The sequence below is a fragment of the Plecotus auritus genome (genome assembly GCF_963455305.1).
Source record: "Plecotus auritus genome assembly, chromosome: 5".
Taxonomy (NCBI): domain Eukaryota; kingdom Metazoa; phylum Chordata; class Mammalia; order Chiroptera; family Vespertilionidae; genus Plecotus; species Plecotus auritus.
Window position 1 is genome coordinate 179804411 of NC_137776.1, and position 19004 is coordinate 179823414.

Sequence of the window (19004 nt, forward strand, 5' to 3'; positions counted from 1 at the left end):
CCTTACCTCGTGCATCTCGTTCTATCTCCCCCTCTTGCAGTTTCTCCTCTGAGAGCTCTCTCCTATCACAGCCTCATCTTCCCGTGCTGATCAAAGCGTCTGAGACTTTCTTCCGGGCCCTGGAATAGACGGGGCATGTGTTCTCACGGCTCAGCCCCTTCTACCTGCGGGCCAGGCCCCACTCTCCGGCAGCACTCCACGTGCGCTGTTGGATTTCCTTTCCTCTGATTGTTCCCCTGAACAAGGTCAGATCCATCCTTGTTGGGGTTAATGACAGGCTGAGCATTTGGGTTTCCCTGTGGACACACTCCAGGTCTTTCCTGGGAGTAGCAGTCTGTACGTGGTGTGAGGAGGCGGGGGCATTCCCGAGCCCCTCGGACCAGCTGCTGTCATGGACCCAAGGCCTCCAGCCTGTGCAGCCCTGGGTCCCTGAGTCTGGGGACAGGCCTGGGAGGGACGCGATGTTTTCATGTCAGAAGACCAGGTCTCAATTTGCTCAGTTCCTGCCCTCTGCTTCTGCCTGTAGTGCATTCCATTTCTTCCCAGATCCTAGCCATCAGGCCGTCCTCAGTCTTACAGGAGACGGTGGGGTGTGTTTCAGCTTTTATTTTCTAGCCACAGCAATTGTAGTGATGAGTCAGGGGAGGCTTTATGAGGGACTGCCTACAGACAGGGACCCCATCTTTTCCTCAAGTAACTCCATCGAGTGCCCGCTTTAGCCAGATGCTGTGCACGTCCCGGTGAGGACATTACAGGCACTGTCTCCACTTCACGGCAAAGAAAGCAGTGGAGGGACCCCCCGCGCCCCCACTGAACAAACCAGTGACAGTGCCCAATTTGAACACAGACGTCTGGAGTGTTACTGTTATTCCTGTTACGTGTATATTGAGCTGTAGGTGTCACATCTAACATAGGAGAGAGAAGTGTGGGCCCTAAAGCCAAATGGCCTGCGCTCAAATCCCGCCTGTGCCACGTGTGCTCCGAGTGACTCGGGCAGGTACTGAACGTCCAGCGCTGAGTAGCTGCGGCAGGGAGAGCGTGTACGAATGAGCCAGGAGCGCAGACAGCGACCTGCCGACCTGCCGGGTCCTGTCTCACGTGCCAGTGGTTCCTCTGGGGATAGTTCTCCACAGTATGTGCTAGAGTGTTATTTCTTAGCAGTTTTGTGCCCTTAATGTTTTGGGTGATGAATGCTCCTTCGGAAGGCCTCTGCTAGCCCGGACACCCGTGGGGTCGGGTTCTCCCCTCTCCCCTGCGCCTGGAACATGGAGGCATGCGGCAGCTCTCGGCACTGATGTCCTTTCCGTGATGCGGCTGGCGCCGAGTGGGTTGGTCCCTAGCACTGCGCCCTGGGTCCTCGCAGCTCCCTTCTCCCCTCAGCCACCAGCCACCTTCTGCCGCGCTCCTGGCAGCTTCCGAGGCAGCAGACATGTCTCTCCGCCACTTTGACCTCTCTCTTCCCTGAAAAGCATCCCGGGATGGTAAAGCCAGCGGTGCCCTAATGCGGGAAGTGCCGGCCCCTAGCCTGTGAGCCTGCGGGAAGGGCACCGAGCTGTGGAGAAGGGGAGGAGCTAGGACTGAGGAACGTTGTGCTGGCCACGCAACCAGAGTAGAAGGGAGGTGACCGGGAGCCCCGAGTCCAGGCATCCAGTTTCTCGAATCATTTCCCAGGAGAGTTGAGGATAGTGGGCCGGGGAGAGGCAGCACAAGAGTAGGTGTGAGTGGACCCCAGCCAGTGACCTGGCTGTCCTTCTCCCTCCTTCTCCGTCCTGCCCACAGGCACAGTCCCAGACCAGCAAGCGCCCCCTGCTGGTGGGGCTGAGTGCTCTCCCACCCTGGTGAGAGTGGTTCCCAGGTTTGATGGGAGGGCCCCCAGCCCACCCAGACCTCGGAGTAGGGCTGGAGAAGGGCGGCTGGCCCAGGCCTGCTGGGGCTGGCTGGGCTGGATCCAGCTGTGCCCTGTGCCCCGGAGAAGAGCAGAGCCCACAGACATGGCCCCACTGGGGAGCAGGAGGAGCCCTGGTCCCTGAAAGAGGGGTTCCTAAGACAGTCCTGCAGGTCCTGCACCCTGTCACCTCTCCTGAGCGAGGCAGGAGAGATCAAAACACCTGACCCGCAAGCCACAGACAAATTACCAGTGAGGTGGCGTCCTCTTCCCAAGGGGCCGAGGAGCCTTTCCCTATTGCATTTCAGCAAAATTCACAAATAGAATTTGCTTTCAGAAAGTGAACATCCGTTTGGATCTAGCGAGCCCTCCGAAAATCTGCTGCCTGTTTCCCGGAGAATGCGGGCTTTGGTGATTGAGGTTAGGGTGTCGTGTTCTGTTACACAGTTTCCATTGAGTAATGACCAAATCTGACAGTTTGCCTTTGCCCCCACTACTTTTTGTTACACTTAAAGACTAGGTGAAGTGTGGTCACAGACGCATGAGCGCATTAATGGGAGTGGAAAATCCTTTGGTGAGTGAAGCGGCCGGCCGGCCGTGAGCTCACTCTCTGGCCGGGATCCTGGCGGCCTCGGACGTCCAGGGAGCCTTTCTGTGCACAGTAGCGAATCTGTGAGCCAGGCTTGGAAAGACACGCTCAGAGTGTTTCCCTTGGCACGTGGGCAGCCTCGATTCTACCCGATGTGAGGCAGGTTTCCGAAGCTTTCACTGGGGGAATCATCTTGCATTTCCTTTTGGTGACATCAGCTACTCCGGGAGCCCTTTATAGGCCTCGGAGAAATGTGGGTGTTTAGCTTGGAGATAGCGGGGCCCAGGGCTGACCCCATCGGGCGGGGGAGTGAGGTGCCTGGCAGCAACAGGCACTCTCTTCCACCAAACAGTGGAATTTCAGAGCCCAGATAGGAGAGTCACGTGTGTGCAAGTAAAGGCTCCACCCTCGGGGCAGTCGTCCCCAGACATTCATGTCTGAGCCCCTCCTGCGTGCTGGGCTCGGTGCTTCGCCCCTTGACCACGCAGAGATGGATTCGAGTTAGACACAGCCTTGTCCTTGAGGAGTGGGTGATAGACGCTGCCATCGAGGAAGGGGCATCTTGCTCTAAGTGCCCGGGAGGAACCAGCTAACAGCGGAGGATAGTGAGGTGGAGTGGGCAGGGGGAGGAAATGCCTCTGCTGGCTCAGCTCCAGGGCGCGGAGGGCTCGTCCAGGGAACTACAAGGGCCCACACCCCGGAGTATCTTGTAAGAAAGTGGGGAAGAGGCTGGAGGTGCCAGCATAGGCAGAGCCCAGAAGGCGGGAACCCTTGCCCACTGGGATAGAAGGTCGTCGGGAAGTTTTAAGTTGGGGAAGGACACAGTCTGTTGGGGTTTTAGAAAGAACACAGGGTGCAGGATGGATTGAAAGTGGAGACCAAAGACAAGGAGAGGAGTCAGGAGGCCCTGAGGTGTGAACCGTGGCCTGTGGACTCCCAGGCAGTGGGTAAAAGTTTGTGGCCTTTAAATCAAAACCTAAAGACCAGGTCTTCAACAAAAACCAAGAATGTTCGGAAAATCATTTGCATAAAATACTACCTCCCTTTTTCCTGCCCAAAAAGTGTTTCCTTCTTCACTAGTAAGAAGGAAGGAAGGAAAGGGAGGGAGGGAGGCAGGGAAGGAATATCTTGCTCGTTTATATTTCTAAAAGTAGTACATTGTAATAGCTAAAGGCTGAAAAATAGAATATTTTATAAAGCAGAAAATAACCCTAAAATTCGGTCTTTAAAGTTCATTACCATTAACAGATTAGGCAATATCTTTTTCCTCTCTCTCTCTCTCTCTTGCATATAAAATCATACCTGATTTTTTTTTTCTTAAAAACACATGGATATCTTTTCATGTCAGTTCCTAGAAATGTATTTTAGTCTTTTAATAGCTGCATCATTTTCATTTTCCAGCTGATAATTGCTGGTATACGTATAAGAATGCTATTGATTTGTATACAGGTTTCCCAAAAGAAATGTATACATGCTTTAACAGCTAATAGCTCAATTTTGAAAATGAAATATATTTTAATAAATACTTAAAATTATTCAAAGTGTATGTGTACATTTTTTTGGGACACCCTATGTATTTACTTTGAAACTTAGCTCTGTTATTTATTACTGATAGTTTTTCAGTGGACTACCCTAAGTTATTTAATTATGTAACTAATATGATAATTAATTCTACCACTTAAAAATAATAGTAACATTATGTATTTCTTTAGCATTATGTATATCAAATACATTTCTTTGTCTTGTCTTATCTCATTGGCTTATGTTTCCAGAATAGTGTTAAATGATAGCAATATGGCAGGTATTCTTGACTTCTTCCTAGGAGTAGGATTTCATATTAAGAACATTGTTTTAACTTTTCTGACATGCATCCTTTATCACATTAAGAAAGCTCAGTGTTTTATAAGGAATTGATATTAAAGTTATCAATGACTTTTTAGCATCTCTCAAGATCATCTGTTGAAGTATCACTGTACTTCTATAATAAACCTCTTTGCTTTATTAATCTTTAATACACTACTAATTCAATTTGCTAATATTGTTTTAAAACACTGGGTTCCATAAAACCATTTGGATATTGTACTTTTTAATTAGAGTATCTTTCTCAATATTGTTAATATTTTTCTCTTTATTAGTAACTTGAAGGTTTTTGCCTCTTCTTGAGACAATTTTGAGAAAATATCCTTAGTAAGCACCCATTCAGCTAGATTTTCAAATACATTGGCATAAAAATTACACATACCATCATGTCCACACCTCCTCCGTATTTGGGATCATATTCTCTCTCTCTCTCTCTCTCTCTCTCACCCCTAACATTGTACATCTGAGTTTTCTTTCTTTTTTCTCCATCATACACACCAAAGGAATTGTCTACTTTATTGTCTTTTCAAAGAACCAACTTTTATTTTTCACTCTATGAGACGTACTTTTTTTAATTCATTATTTCCGCTTTTATATTTCAGTTGTTTTCTTGTACTTTTTTTGCTTTGTTTTTTTGTTCTAGTTCTCTATAATGAACACTAAGTTCATTTCTTTTTTATTTTTCTTTTTTTTAAATACGTTTTTTATTGACTTTTTACAGAGAGGAAGGGAGAGCGATAGAGAGTTAGAAACATCGATCAGCTGCCTCCTGCACACCCCCTACTGGGTACATGCCCTTGACCAAGGTACATGCCCTTGACTGGAATCGAACCTGGGACCCCTCAGTCCGCAGGCCAATGCTCTATCCACTGAGCCAAACCGGTTAGGGCTCTTTTTTTTTTTCTTTATTATCAATGTAAGCATTTGAGTAGTTATGTGGGTTTGAGTGTATCCTATATGTATATAGTTTGTTATTTTAACTTTAATTTCTTCTTTCATCTCTGAATTATTTGGAGTTTTTTTTTCCTTCCCAAATGGTTCATTTTTTAAATTTGTTTTTACCTCTGGGGCAGCAAAGGAAGTGGAATTACTCTAGATCTACCAAAACCACATGGATTATGAGTGTGGGAGGTACAATTTTCCCCAAAGGATAAGCGAGGGCTGTTTCCAGAAGAATTGGGAGTGGATGTTAAGCGGACAAAAGTACCAGTTTCTTCTCAGCAGTCAGCAGAGTTTTGAAGGATTAAATGAGATAGTACTTAGCACAGTGTCCAGCACAAAGCAAGCCGAATACTAATGACCAGGTTAATGCCGTCTCCTCATGCCCCTCCTTCCTGCTGGTCAGAATGCCAGCACGTGCTGTCTGAGCCGGAGCTCTCTAGGAGAACATTACCCCATTGCACCTGTAGATGACCAGGTAATCCCCATGGCACCTGTAGATGACCAGGTAATCCCCATGGCACCTGTAGATGACCAGGTAATCCCCATGGCACCTGTAGATGACCAGGTAATCCCCATGGCACCTGTAGATGACCAGGTAATCCCCATGGCACCTGTAGATGACCAGGTAATCCCCATGGCATGAGGGGACCTGTGGCTGTGTCCTCATTTCATCTTGGGAGCCAGGAGGAGCTTCGACTCCCCCAGACCCCAGATTCTGGGCAGGCTGCCTGCTGCGGGACTTTGCCCACGTGCCTTTGTGATTCACGAGCCTCCACACCATGAAGGAAGTGAGTCCACGTGCTTGTCCAAGAAACATGGTCTCTGACCACGCGACATGTGACTGCCTGGCCCGCCCCCGTTCTGCAGACCTGGAAACATGTGTCTCAGTGTTGGTAAGCTTCAGCGCTTTTCATACAGAATATTCTTTAAACAAGGGTTTTTCTGCAGTCCGTGGTCCGCATGGTGGGTGTTAATTAGCAGGCACTAATGAATACAGTCTTCTGCATCATGACAGGGAGCCTGCACCGCCTGCTGGGACCTCCTCCTGCAGTGGGTGGAATTGCTTTGTGCTCTCTTTTAAAAAAAGAAAAGGAAAAAGAAACCCGAATGAGCTGCTTCTCTGTTACTTCATTTGGAATTTGTCAGGACAGTTTCTGGGCTCCAACCACACAAGCATAGTTCTGGGGACCAGCACTCCTCACTTTTGAAGTTTGAAAGTGATCTTTTCAAGGCAGAACAGGAAAACATGGGGAAAAAGTCTCTTATCTCAGACTTAGAGAGAGAGAGAGAGAGAGAGAGAGAGAGAGAGAGAGAGAGAATGGAAAGCATACGATGGAAATGTGGCATGTTTTATGCCGTGAAGGGATTTTTCCCTCAGCACAGCAGAATTCTCCTTATTAAATAGATAGCTGTGTGAGAAAAACCAAAACCAGAGTCGGGATGGCAGTGAGACGGGTGGCGGTGGGCGAAACAAGAGAGCAGTGAGTTCTGGGCTTGTGGCGACGCCCGGTGCCAGCCCCGGGCACTGGCCCTGGCAGGCGGGGCGCCCAGCCTCTAGTGGGCTCTGCTCCATGGAGCAGGGTGTCCCGCAGCTTCAGAGAAGGTGTCTGTTCAGGAGAGACCTCCTTTGTCAGCCTGGCCCTCCCTCCGTGGGGTCCGAGTACCTTGTGGACAAACCCTGGTGGGGGGCCTGGACTCCCTGTCAGGAAGAGGGTTTGGCACATGCCCAGCTCTGCCCACCATGGCAGTCTGACGGCACCTCTGTTGCAGCCACAGCGGTGACACCAGCCTGGTGGGACGTGGAAGGAGGGAGCAGAGCAGAAGCATGTGTGGGTAGCTGTCCATCTCAGAGGAGGCCCCGTCTGCAGGCGGGCAGCACAGGCAGAAGCTGGCTGCCAGCAGCGTCACTGGGGAAAGCAGGCCACGGCAGGAGTCCTCAAACCCCACCTCTGTGGCTGGGACCTTGTTTCTGTGCCAGCCAGTGACTCCCAGCCCCCAGCGCTCAGCATTGCTCTCTCCCCCAAATCTTTGGAGTCAGACAGGCCTGAATTCAAATCCTGACTCTCCCCTTGGCAAGCTGTGTAATCCTGGACAAGTCACCTTTCCTCTCTACGCTCTTACTTCCTAGTCTGAGAATGGGGACGTGAGAGAACCCCAATGCCGTGCTACAAGCACGGCCCGCCTTCCGCTCAGAGTGGCTGTTACTACTATGGTTGTTTCCTCCAACGCATCTGCACCTCCCAGTCCAGCCCCAGTCCCTGGCACCACTCAGCCCCATGGCAGCCAGGGCCAGGGGCTGGTCCAATTACTGTCCATCTTACCAAGGCCAGCAACACAGTGTCATCTGCTGTAGTAACTGTACAAATAGGAAGGGAGCTGAGACGGCCCAGCTGAGCTGTCCCAGCCCAGATGGAAGCTCCCACACTGGCCTGTCTGAGGTGGGTGGCCACCATGTGCTCGGCATCTGGGCGCCATCCTTGGTTATGGCAAATGCAGCTGGTGCATCCCTCCCATGGGGCCTCGCCACGGAGCCAGGCTCGAGGTTAGCTCAGCTCAGCTTCTTGAGCATCTTAGTGGTTCAGGCCCCAGGCCAGCAGACTCTCACGACCACTGTCATCATTCCCAGGCACAGGCAAGGAAACTGAGGCCCTGGGAGGTAAAAAGGCTTGCCCGAGGCCACCCAGCATGGCAGAATCAGGCTTCCAAATCTCCTTGTTCCAAGCCCCACTCTCTCCCACTCATACCACAGCTGCCCATCACGTGGCAGAGCTGGCAGGGCCCCCAGGCCTGGGTGGGCCCACTGACGGTGGGACCTGGACAGATACACCATGATGGGTGCCAGGGAGACAGCGGGAGGAAGTGGACGATGTAGGAGGGGATGTGGCCACAATACAGTCATGAGCCTTCTTGGAGAGTGTTGACTCCAAAGGAGAAAGCAGGCAGGGAGGGCCTTATCCTGGAAACCTCTGGGTCCAGCTTGCCTCACCAGCTGCCAGGCACCCGAGGACTGGCTGCGGTCATGAAAGAACTAAAGTATGGCAGCCTGGACAGACCTGGATGGGAATCCTGCCTCTGTCACTTCCCAGCTGTGTGGCCTCAGATAAGCAAAGCGACTCTCAGCTTCAGTTTCTCTTTCTGCGAAGGAGACCTAAAACCTCCCAGACAATAGTGGTGTTGTTAGGAGTCAATTATCAGCTCAGTTTTATTATTATCTTCACCTAACTCTAAGTGACTTTCTTCAGCTACAAAATGAGGTAGCAATGAGGGTACTTCACAAGGTTATTGTATGGATTCAGTAAAATGTGGCTTCATTCATGCTTTTCTTTTTTTCAGCTCATGTTTACTAAGCAGCTCCTGTGTGCTCTGTTCCAGCCGCAGGGATTGAGTTTGTGGAGCAAGACACCCTTCCTAAGTGGAGGGGCTTTAGGGCTGATGGGGAATCAGACATTAAATGCATGAATGATACAAATGAGTATAGAATTACAGCTGTGGTGAGTGTGAGCTGTGCACCGGGCTTAGCACAGCACTGGCACAGGGCAAGTGGGAGGTGGCTATTTTTATGACTTCATTATGGTTTAGACTTTTAAATATTTCCAGTTATGGGCTAATAATACTGAAGAGATTTCCCTGGATTTGTGCAGTATTAACTGTGGGAGATTTGCTGCTTTTGGATTTCTTGTTATGGGAGTAAAAGACTTTATATGGAGGCTCTTCCCAGGCATTGCGGTGGGTTGAGGTCTCTCCAGGTCACCGGGGCCAGGAGACCTCCTTTGGGAGGTCCCCTCAGTCCTCACCAGGTCCTGGCCGTGGCCTCTGCTCTCTGGACCTGGGGAGGGGACAGGTGCTGGCGTCTGCACATTTTGTAGAGGTGAACACTCCAACAGTAGAATTTGCTCTTATAAGTAGTGAGCTCCCCGTGCCAACAGGGTGCAAGCAGGGGCGGGGCAGTGGGAAAGGTTTGCCGGCCCCTTCAAAGGCAAGCTCTTCCTAGCCTCTGTCTACAGAGCCAGGGACCTGAGAGGAAGCAGAAGGGCCAGCACCCATCCTCACAGGGCGGAGAAGGGCAAGGCTTCCATGCTGGTGTTATTGGAGGAAAGGCGATTCCCCGTGCGTCTCTGATGGCCAGTAAGTGGGTGGGAACACAGGTGCTGGAGCCAAACAGACCTGGGCTCAAATCCTGCACGCTCACTGGGAGGCTCGGGCAGGTTTCCTATTTCTCTAAGCTCTCGTTTTCTCTTTAACCCTCATGGGGTCGATGGGAGGATCACAGGAGGTTGAAGGAGGATAAGTTTCCATCGGATGGTAAACCCCTGGGAAGCATCAGTCTCCCTCCCCCCTGTCCTGGTCCTCAGTGTCTGCTCCTGGGCGAGCGTTCACTCTGCCACTCAGAGGCAGCTGGGTTCACGTCTCCACCAAGTTCTCATCTGGAACGAAGCTGTCTCATGCCCCTTATCCGTTACCTCCTGCTCAGCACAGAGGAGACTTGCTGCTGTGCTTGAGGCAGCGATGAGATTTTCAGGACTGCCCCTGCTGAAGCCTTGGGGAGGCAACTGAGTTACACCGTTAAGAGGAGAGAGGAAAAACAAGGGCAAGGGGAAGACTAAATCTGTGGATTCCAACCTACCGACTTGGAGCTTCTATACAGGGGAAATGATTTCTAATTATTAAAAGTTTGGAAACATGATGCCACTAGAAAGGAAGTGGAAATGGTTCCTATGAGAAGTACCAGCATCTGTTTCTGTGATTTAACGGTTTCCCGTCACAATGTGTAGCTATTTTAAAAGCAGATGACTGACTCATGGCATCCAGCAGCTGCAGTCTACTGCAATGGCAGGAGTGTGCTCTGCAGGGGCAGGCTTGAGTTCGACTCCCATCGCCAGCATTTACCAGCTGTGTGACCTGGAGCTAGTTACACATCCCCTCTGCTTCTCCTTTTCCTCCTTGTGAAATGGGTTGCTGTAAGAATACCTAACACAATGAATGTATGTCAGTACAGTGTTCATTTATCCAGACAAAACTTTTACATACCTGATTCATTACATTTGTAATAATTCTTAGTCGTTTAATAGTAAACTTTTAAGGCTATAAATTTTCCTCTGATTATCACTTTGGTCTGAACCTATAAATTTTGACAAGTTGTATTCTTATTATCATTTTCTTTAAATAGATTTTTTGTTTTAGATTATTTGTTTTTTCTTTGACCTGGAAGTTGCTTGTGAGTGTGTATATGTGTGCAAGTGTGTGTTTTCCAAATGGTTAGCCTTTTTTTTATATTTATTGTTAAATCTTCCATGTAATATAAGGTCAAAGAATGTGGATAATATGACGTTTACTTTTTTAAGCATATTAAACTTTTCTTTACAGTCTGGTATATAATCCAATTTTGTAAACATTCCATGGGTATCTGAAAATAATTATATTTTCATTTATATAACACCAACTTGTTAATTTTGTTACTCAAATACTATATTTATATATGCACACACACATATGTAATGTATCTGTATATGTATGTCTGTATGTGTATATTTGTGTGCATACACACAAATTCTGGAAGAGACATGCCAAAGGCTCCCTGCATGGTTATGTCTTTGTTGAATTCATTGTTTATTTCTGGCAGTTTTCTGCTTTGTATATTTTGATGCAATGTTGCTTCGTGCATAGACATTTGTAATCATTAGATCTTCTCAAGCAACAGCGCTTTTCATTAATATCAATGATGCCTCTTTGCCTTATTCAGTGTTTCCTGCCTTGAATTCTGCTTTCCATCGCTACTCCTGCTCAACCCCACAAATATCACGTGTAGAGCGGTGGGACTCATAGAGCGCTGCTGGCCACTCACTGTCCGTGCACATCCCCGGAGAGCCTGAAGCGCGGCACTGTGGCCAGCCAGTCAGCTGAGAGCTGTGTCGTGCTCACGCGGCACTGCCAGTCCCCCTCTCCCATCCCTGCCCACGTGGCTTGTTCCAAATCCCCGCTGGGTGATGCCATGAGGCCGTGCCGAGGCCCAACACTGGCCTGATTTTATATCACATGTTATGTTTTATTAAGCACCCTCAGGAGAATTCTGTCTTGCCTTAACTTTTTTTTTTTTTTTTTTTTTTTTTTTTTTTTTTTTTTACCAAGGACGGTTGCTTTCTTTTATTTCTTCTTTTATCCCGTAGTTAATTTATGATTTGGGGAGGGGGGGAAGGGCGGTGTACGGATAGACACATAGACATGCAGCTAAGTGAATAAATGAAAAGCTGAATTCCATCCAAATGGTGTTCTCCTGGATAGCATACCTTAGACCTATTAAACTTCATCGGTTGGTAAAAAACACAAGTATTCATTCATCTCTTTTATGTCCTGTTATTTTCCAGTTGGGTTACAAGAAAAAAAAAAATCCTTGTTGCTGGAGAGTGTGTGACCCAGAAATGCTGAAATCTCGCCAGCATTCACGTTGGTTGTCACTCGATGCTTGATTTGCAGTTGAATGGTCTACGTGAAAAATCAGGAGTCGGGGTTGGAACTGAGTCCAAAGCGTAGCTCAGTTTTCCCTAGGTCGCCCTTTGTATCTCCTAGCAGAGCAGTGCTGTTTTGTTCTATTTTTTTGTCTGACTTACAGTGAACACTTACCATCATTAAATATCTTCTTTACTTTTAGGGACCTATCTTCTGACTTTTTTTTTTTTTTTTTAGGGATCTATCTTCTGGATTTAATCTATATTGATTCTGCATATCCTGCCTCAGGCAGCATTATGGAAAACGAACAAAGATCCAATCAGATGAACAATATTCTCCGAATAATCGCAGATTTACAAGTCTCCTGCAGCTATGGTTAGTACCGCTGATTGTTGGAGTGGTGAAATGTCACATCACTGAAATGTGAGTCCGGCCCCTTATCAGTGAGAAAGCCCTTCCTTGAGCACCGAACATGTGCTAGATTTTTAAACAAATATATCTTATTGATTTCAGAAAGGAAGGGAGAGGGAGAGGGAGAGAGAGACAGAGAGAGAGAGAGAGAGAAACATCAGTGATGATAGAGATTCATTGATTGGCTGCCTCCTGCATGCCCCCTACTGAGGATCGAGCCCACAATCTGAGCATGTGCCCTGACTGGGAATCTAACCGTGACCTCCTGGTTCACAGGTTGACACTCAATCACTGAGCAATACCAGCCAGACTTACACACGTATTTGATCTTGAAAGACAATGCAAACAAGATATGATCTCCAGAACACAGGGCGTGAGCAAACCTCCAGCAATCTCCGCTTGGGAAGGCCCCCGGGGAAGCCAGGGTGGGCCTCCTGTTAGTGGGCTCACTGAAGCAAACGGCCTGCTCATAAGCCCCCCAAAAAGGAGTGGGGTCAGGTGTCAGCACTTCCAGACCAGCTGTCCTCTGACCAGAGGAACAGTGAGGAGACTGGGTTCCCAGTGCGGTCCTCACGGCTGAGGCCCTTTCCACTGACAGGTACATGGACACTCACTGTCCCGCTGGCCAGCAGAGCAATTACAGAGACGGCTTTGGGGTCAGACAGACTAAGGTTCAGATCTCAGCTCTGCCTCTTGAAAAGTCACTTTCTCATCTCTGAGTCTGAGGTTTTCTCATCAGTAAACACGGGGATGTGATGTGTGCGGAGCCCTGAGCACACCCCGACATTTCACTGGTGCTCAGCAAACGTTCACTTAGTACCGCTACCTGCACCTGCATCTTCCCTGCCATCAGCTTCGGGAAACAGGTGTCACCCCATTGCAGAAACGAGAACACTGAGGCTCTAGAGCAGTGGTTCTCAACCTTCCTAAGGCCGCGGCCCTTTAATACAGTCCCTCATGTTGTGGTGACCCCCGACCATAAAATTATTTTCGTTGCTACTTCATAACTGTAATTTTGCTACTGTTAATGAATCGTAATGTAAATATCTGTGTTTTCCGATGGTCTTAGGCTCTACAGCAGCGGTTCTCAACCTGTCGCGACCCACAGGTTGAAAACCACTAGCAGGGTCGCCTAAGTCCATCGGAAAACACAGATATTTACATTACGATTCATTAACAGTAGCAAAATTACAGTTATGAAGTAGCAACGAAAATAATTTTATGGTCGGGGGTCACCACAACATGAGGAACTGAATTAAAGGGTCGCGGCATTAGGAAGGTTGAGAACCACTGCTCTAGAGAAACAAAATGACTTGTTCAGAATCTCACAGTGAGGGGCAGGTGCTCCTCGCATTGCCTGACGCACTTCCCTGGAAAGCCCGGGCCCTTCCCCACCTCTTTCTGCTGTTCTTCACCACCTCCTCCACCACCTCCACCTGTCCCCTAGCTTGTTCTGTCCCACCTTGTGGGGTGGGGTGAGTTGGCGTAGAGGACCTTGGAGGGCTTGGGGCCCCTCAGTGACTGTGAAGGTCTGCTGAGAGCAATGGACGTCAGTCACTCCAGGAAATAGATAGTGAAGTGCAGCCGGTTACCTGGGATCAAAACTAAGCTCTGCCACTTCTCAGGGACCTGAGCTTTGCAAGTTGCCATGGCCTCTGTGAGAAATGGACATATTACGTCTCCCAAAAGAGGCCGGTGTGAAGGTTAAAGCAGATGACTCCTGGGAATCTCCTGGCACAGAGCCTGGCACAGAGCGGGCGCTCAAAGCCCACCCGTCTCCCCAGTGGCTGTAGCCCAAGGGGCAGACTCTCCCTCTGCGCCAGGGCCTGGGTGGGCTTCATACCAGCTGGATGAGGGCTTTTCAGTCATTCTTGCTTCTTGTCAAACGGGCGGGAAGGCATAGGAGGCTTGCATACCAGTGCCCAGGTAACAGACACCTGGGGCACAGACACCTGGCCTGATCAGTTCTGGAGACCAACCTCCCCCAAAGACCCATCTTTCCCGCCAAAGATGTGTGGTGCCTCGGGGTGAGGTGTCTATGGCCCAGCCATCTGGGGGCACTCCTCGAGGGCAGAAACCAGGCCTGATGACCCCTCTGTGCCCAGAGCCCAGCACAGTGCCTGGCCCAAGGGACCATCAGCAGCTCTGGAAAGGCTGAATATATGCCCCAATGCCCAAGGAGCATCCAGTGCCAAAATCAGTGCTGCCCACATTCTCATGCGGGACCTGGAGGTGGGCAAAGACTGAGGCCTCTGGTTTTGTCCACCTTTTGCAGATCACCTCACAACCCTGCCCCACGTGCAGAAGTACCTGAAGTCTGTGCGCTACATCGAAGAGCTCCAGAAGTTTGTGGAAGACGATAACTACAAGTGAGTGCCCACTCTCTCCGCTGGGCCCAGCACATAGCAGGTGCACAGAACGTGACCTCTGACCCCCCCCGAGCCCATGGTGGCACTGTCTGCCCCATAGTTCTGAGAAAGGTGTTTTGTGAACTTCTCAGCTTGGCTCTCTCAAATCACCTGGGTGCTGTGAACATGGATTCCGCGGCTCTGTGAGGTGTGGTGCTCCAGGTCTCACGGGTGACTCAGGGCTGGGGGAGGGCAGCCTTCTAGCCATCTCTCCAGGCTGGCAAACGGAGTTCTCCAAGAGTCTGTTTCCTGGAGGAGACAGCTCCCGGGGCCCCAGCTCTCTGTAGGCTACTCACTGACTGGCCCCAGAGGAGACCCATGCCCATCCCGTGCATCCCTACAGTGTAGACTCAGTTCCCACAAAGATCCCGGTGAGCCCTTTGGCCTCATCTTCCACTCACACTGCCCTGGCTTTTGGCTCTTTCTTCACTTGTGGCCCCTGGGAATTTATCCAGCATTTCTATGTACTTAGAGGGAGATGGAGGGTTTTTTGTATCATCTCTGCCATTCTGATGGGACATCCTCTTGGCTCATTTTGAGCTGGAGGTCAACCAGGAGCCTCAGTACATTTCCATGCAACCTGATATATCAAGGCAAGTCTCACCATCTTGTAATCTATCATTTACCCTCTGTCAACTTTACATCTGTTCTTGTAATCTCATCTTACTCTGGTATACCATGATTCCTTTGAGTCCTGTTAGCCCATATATTTTTTTAATCTCTTCCAGTTTGGGATCAGCTTGATTACTGTTCATCTAAGTCCCTGAAAACTCTAGAGAACAGTGGTCACTAGAGACACCCCCCCCCCCCCCCCCGCCCGGGTTTCACTCACAGGACCTCAGGAATGACTGTTCATACAGCTGCACGTCTACCAGCTCTGCAGCTGTGGTCCGGCCGGCTGTGAGTCAGTCACCTGGGGAGCTTCTACCCATCCAGATGCTGGGGCGGGGCCTGAACATTTGTGCTTTTTCAAAATGCCGTAGGTGGTTCTGATGATTGGTTTAACCTTGGGAACAAGGCATAATATCTTTAATTGTTATTGCATAATACCTTGTTAAAATAGAATATAATATGAAATTTTGATCTATTACATAATAGTAACAACACTAGATGAAAGCCAGAGATTATCATTAAAGTTATATTTGCCACAAATTGAGCTCATTTTACTTACAAAGCATTTGCTGTGCTTAAAAATGTAGTCCAGAGTGTGAAATTATTCCCACTTAGGTTCTGGGATAATATTTTCCATTCCTGTGCCAGTAGCACAATTAAAGAGACAGCAGCTTTTCATTCATGCTAAGATCCCTTAAGGAGAAAAAGGACCTATAAATATTCCTGGCTGTGAGATCATCCTTGGGCAAGGCGCAGGTTGTGAGTAATCGCTCCATCCCTTCCGAAGGACTCTGAGCACCCCTGCACTGAATGCTGAACCCCCGTCAGCCCGGACTTCACGGGGGCTCACGGTTGTTGTCGCAGTGACAACCAGGGCAGAAGGCGCTTTTTTTGCCCCCAGGCCCAGACATTGAAGGAGTCCCTTCCCAGGTGGGGGGTCCTGTCCCCGGCTCTGAGTGGCAGAGACATTCCGGGCTTGTGATTCTCCTTGAGGAACCCACACCCCACAGCCCAGCTGGAGACTTGCCTCCCACCCCAAAGGGTGCAGCCGCTGAGCTGAGACCTGATGGCTGCCTTTCTCACACCCTGCCCCCCTCTGCTTTGGGGATATTGTGCCAAGGGGCCCACCCAGCGCTTTGTTTTTCTCATCCTTTAGTTTCTTTTATTTCACTTAAGAAAAATAACCCACATTCCCATTAGCATTAAGTGAGCATAATTCTGGACGTTTTTCTCTGCGTAGAAAGTGGGTGCAAGGCAAGAGTCTATTCAAATGGAATCATGCTACCCTTGCTATTTTTAATTAAAAGTATTGACTTTAATTTTATTTTAATTTAACCAGAGAAAAGGAACTGAAATAAAACATACGGAATTACTGCTCTTAAAACAACTAGTTCCCCACCACAAGAGATAGAGTTCCTAGCAGAGCCTTCTAAGATTAACAGAAGAGGTCAGGAAAACAGAGGGGATTAAGCCCATCAGCTCTGTTTTAATTGGATTCCCACTGTGAGCAGGGCCAGTTCTCTGGGCTGTGAAAGATGAGAACGCTGGTGCTCCCCCCACCCCTCCCCTGCGCTTCACATCTTCCAGTTTGTTGTTGGTTATATTATTATCCCTGCCTAGTCCAAGTTTACAGCGTACACGCCATGTTCAGGAATCACAGTTCCTGCTGTTCTGTGTTTTTAAACGGACTCTGTTCTTACCACCTGCTGTTTCTCCACAGCGTCTCCATTCCTGGAATGTTTTATTTCAGTCAGTCCCTCATGTAGGTGATGTCAGTAGGTTTTCACGAGTTGGGCGTGCTCCGATTTCTTTAGTGAACGTGTCTGCTTCTGACGTGCTCGGCTGCGGTTGCATCTCCCCCAGGACGCGTGGACCCCACTCCCTGGCCGTCCTGCCTTGTACGCTGCTGTAGAGAAACCCCAAGCCCGTCCGATTTTTTTCTTCTTGCTGAGTGTCTTGCTTGGTCCGCCTGGGGGGTGAAGAATTCCCTGAATTTCAAAAACTCAACCAGGAGAATGCCTCCGAGTGGAGGGTGCTTGGTATCAAATGTCCCTGGAACAAGGTGTGCTCTTTCCTCCTTCCAGAGGAATTCTTTGGTTTGTATCTGACCCTTCTCCCGTGTCATTCCTTGGCTTTTCTCTCTCGGCGATTCTAGGCATCCACGCGTTGGTGCTGCCTGCCTTCTGTGCCCGTTAGCTTCTTCCTTATGGCTGTCTCCGTCATGCTTCTACTTAGGTCCTCCTTCAGTCCTTGACGGTGCCCTAGGCCCCCGACCCCTTTCCATCTCCCTCCCGTGCGTTATGGTCTCATTGTTCAGGTCTTGTGCTCTCCAGCCGGGCTCTGCGTGCCTTGTTCTACTGATGGAAGCACTTGGGGTTTCCTCGTTCGCCTGGGGCTGCCCCGGGGCTGCGCAACCTGCTCTCTTCCTTTCCCCTTTTTCTGTAAGAGGATGTTTGCTCAGCGGCCAGGCCATTCCTTTGCATCTTGCTCCCGTTGAGAGGCTCCGGTTCACTCTTCCGTGGCTGTGATAGGGGAGGACAGCTGACCCTGCACTTGTGTGTGAGTTGGCTGGTTCCCCTGCGGCCAGGAGTTCTCACTCTTTCCCTCCTGGTGCCTGGGGAACGCAGGCTCAGGCTCCGTGAAGAAGGGAACAAGCTGTCTGTTTTGGGTATGGGGGCTCTATTTCAGGGTTTCCTCCACCCTGTTGAAGGCTGTATCCCAATCCAGAAAGGGATCCCCTCAAGTGTGAAATTCTACCCGCATCCCCCTATGGAGGCTTCCTTTCTGTCAGGTCAGCGTATCCACCAGGCCCTCCACCCACCCCACCCATTTCTCCCAGCACCTGGGCCACTCAGAGAAGGGACAGGTAAGGACCCATTCAGCCCGCCGAGCAGTCTCAGGGGGCAGGACAGGAGTCAGGCCGCGTTGCAACTCCCGGCCAGACTTCACCACCTCCTTTTCCTTCCTCGGCTGCAAGTTTCTGAAGGTCGTGGCTTCCGTTCACGCCCCTAACGTAGTTGAGCAGCATCTGATGAGTTTGGTTACTTCTAAGCTTTCCTAAGTGTGTGTTGGTCTTGTTGGGAGAGAGGGAGTCTGGCATCGGGCTCCACTCTGTCATGTTCACCCAGCAGTTCTTAATTGGTGCTTTTGAAAAATAATAATACTGAGCTGCCAATCCTCCTAAGGTGGCCATTGCCTCCTGCCTCTCTGCGGGCAACTGAGAGGAAGTGCCATGTGAGGGTTAAATCCCGGCTTAGGACCAGATCCCCTGCTTCCCCACTTGTTGGTCTATGAATTTGGGGAGCTACTCAGCTCACTACTCTTCAGCTCCTCATCTAGAGGCTGGCTGGGATGACGTGCCTACCGAGCTCGTAGGGTTGTCTGGAGAATGAGCCCATGGGTGCCAGCAGAGGGTGGGCCATGATCACTCTTTGCTGTGTCGTCCTTAATCATTATTGCTGGGTCCCGGGAACTCGCTGGGGGCTCGGAAGGAAGTCGCTGTGATCTGGAGCAGACCTCGAAGTATTCCTGGGTTTCATGACCATGAGCCTCCTTAACCGCAGTCCAGTCTCCCGGTTGCAAACATACACATGCTCAGCACCCCTCCGATGCACCCGAGCCCGTCTGATCCTGTGAAAAACCTTTGTTTTCAGACTGTCGCTCAGAATTGAACCAGGAAGCAGCTCTCCAAGACTCGTCTCTTCCAAGGAAGATCTTGCAGGTACTGTAGCTGTGTCGTATCAAGTGGGGCAAACCCACGGAGAGCCCACATATGCTGCCAGGTTGGTCCTGACTGTGGAGCCAAAGGGCGCAGTTGTTTGCAGGTTGGCAGACACAGCTGTCCCTGCTCACA

General features: G+C 49.8%; 1 protein-coding gene across 16 annotated transcripts in view; it reads left to right on the forward strand.

Annotated features, from left to right (window-relative positions):
- RALGPS1 (Ral GEF with PH domain and SH3 binding motif 1) overlaps window positions 1–19004 on the forward strand; it is a 263998-nt gene that overhangs the window by 212300 nt on the left and 32694 nt on the right. For all 16 annotated transcript variants that reach the window (XR_013960614.1, XM_080668512.1, XM_080668509.1 and 13 more), the window contains 3 exons: window positions 11958–12095; window positions 14407–14500; window positions 18805–18872. Coding sequence is in view for 15 of the 16 variants with exons in the window: in XM_080668512.1 (XP_080524638.1) it covers window positions 11958–12095; window positions 14407–14500; window positions 18805–18872 (300 nt within the window). In the remaining variant the exon portion in view is untranslated. The remainder of the gene's footprint in view (window positions 1–11957; window positions 12096–14406; window positions 14501–18804; window positions 18873–19004) is intronic.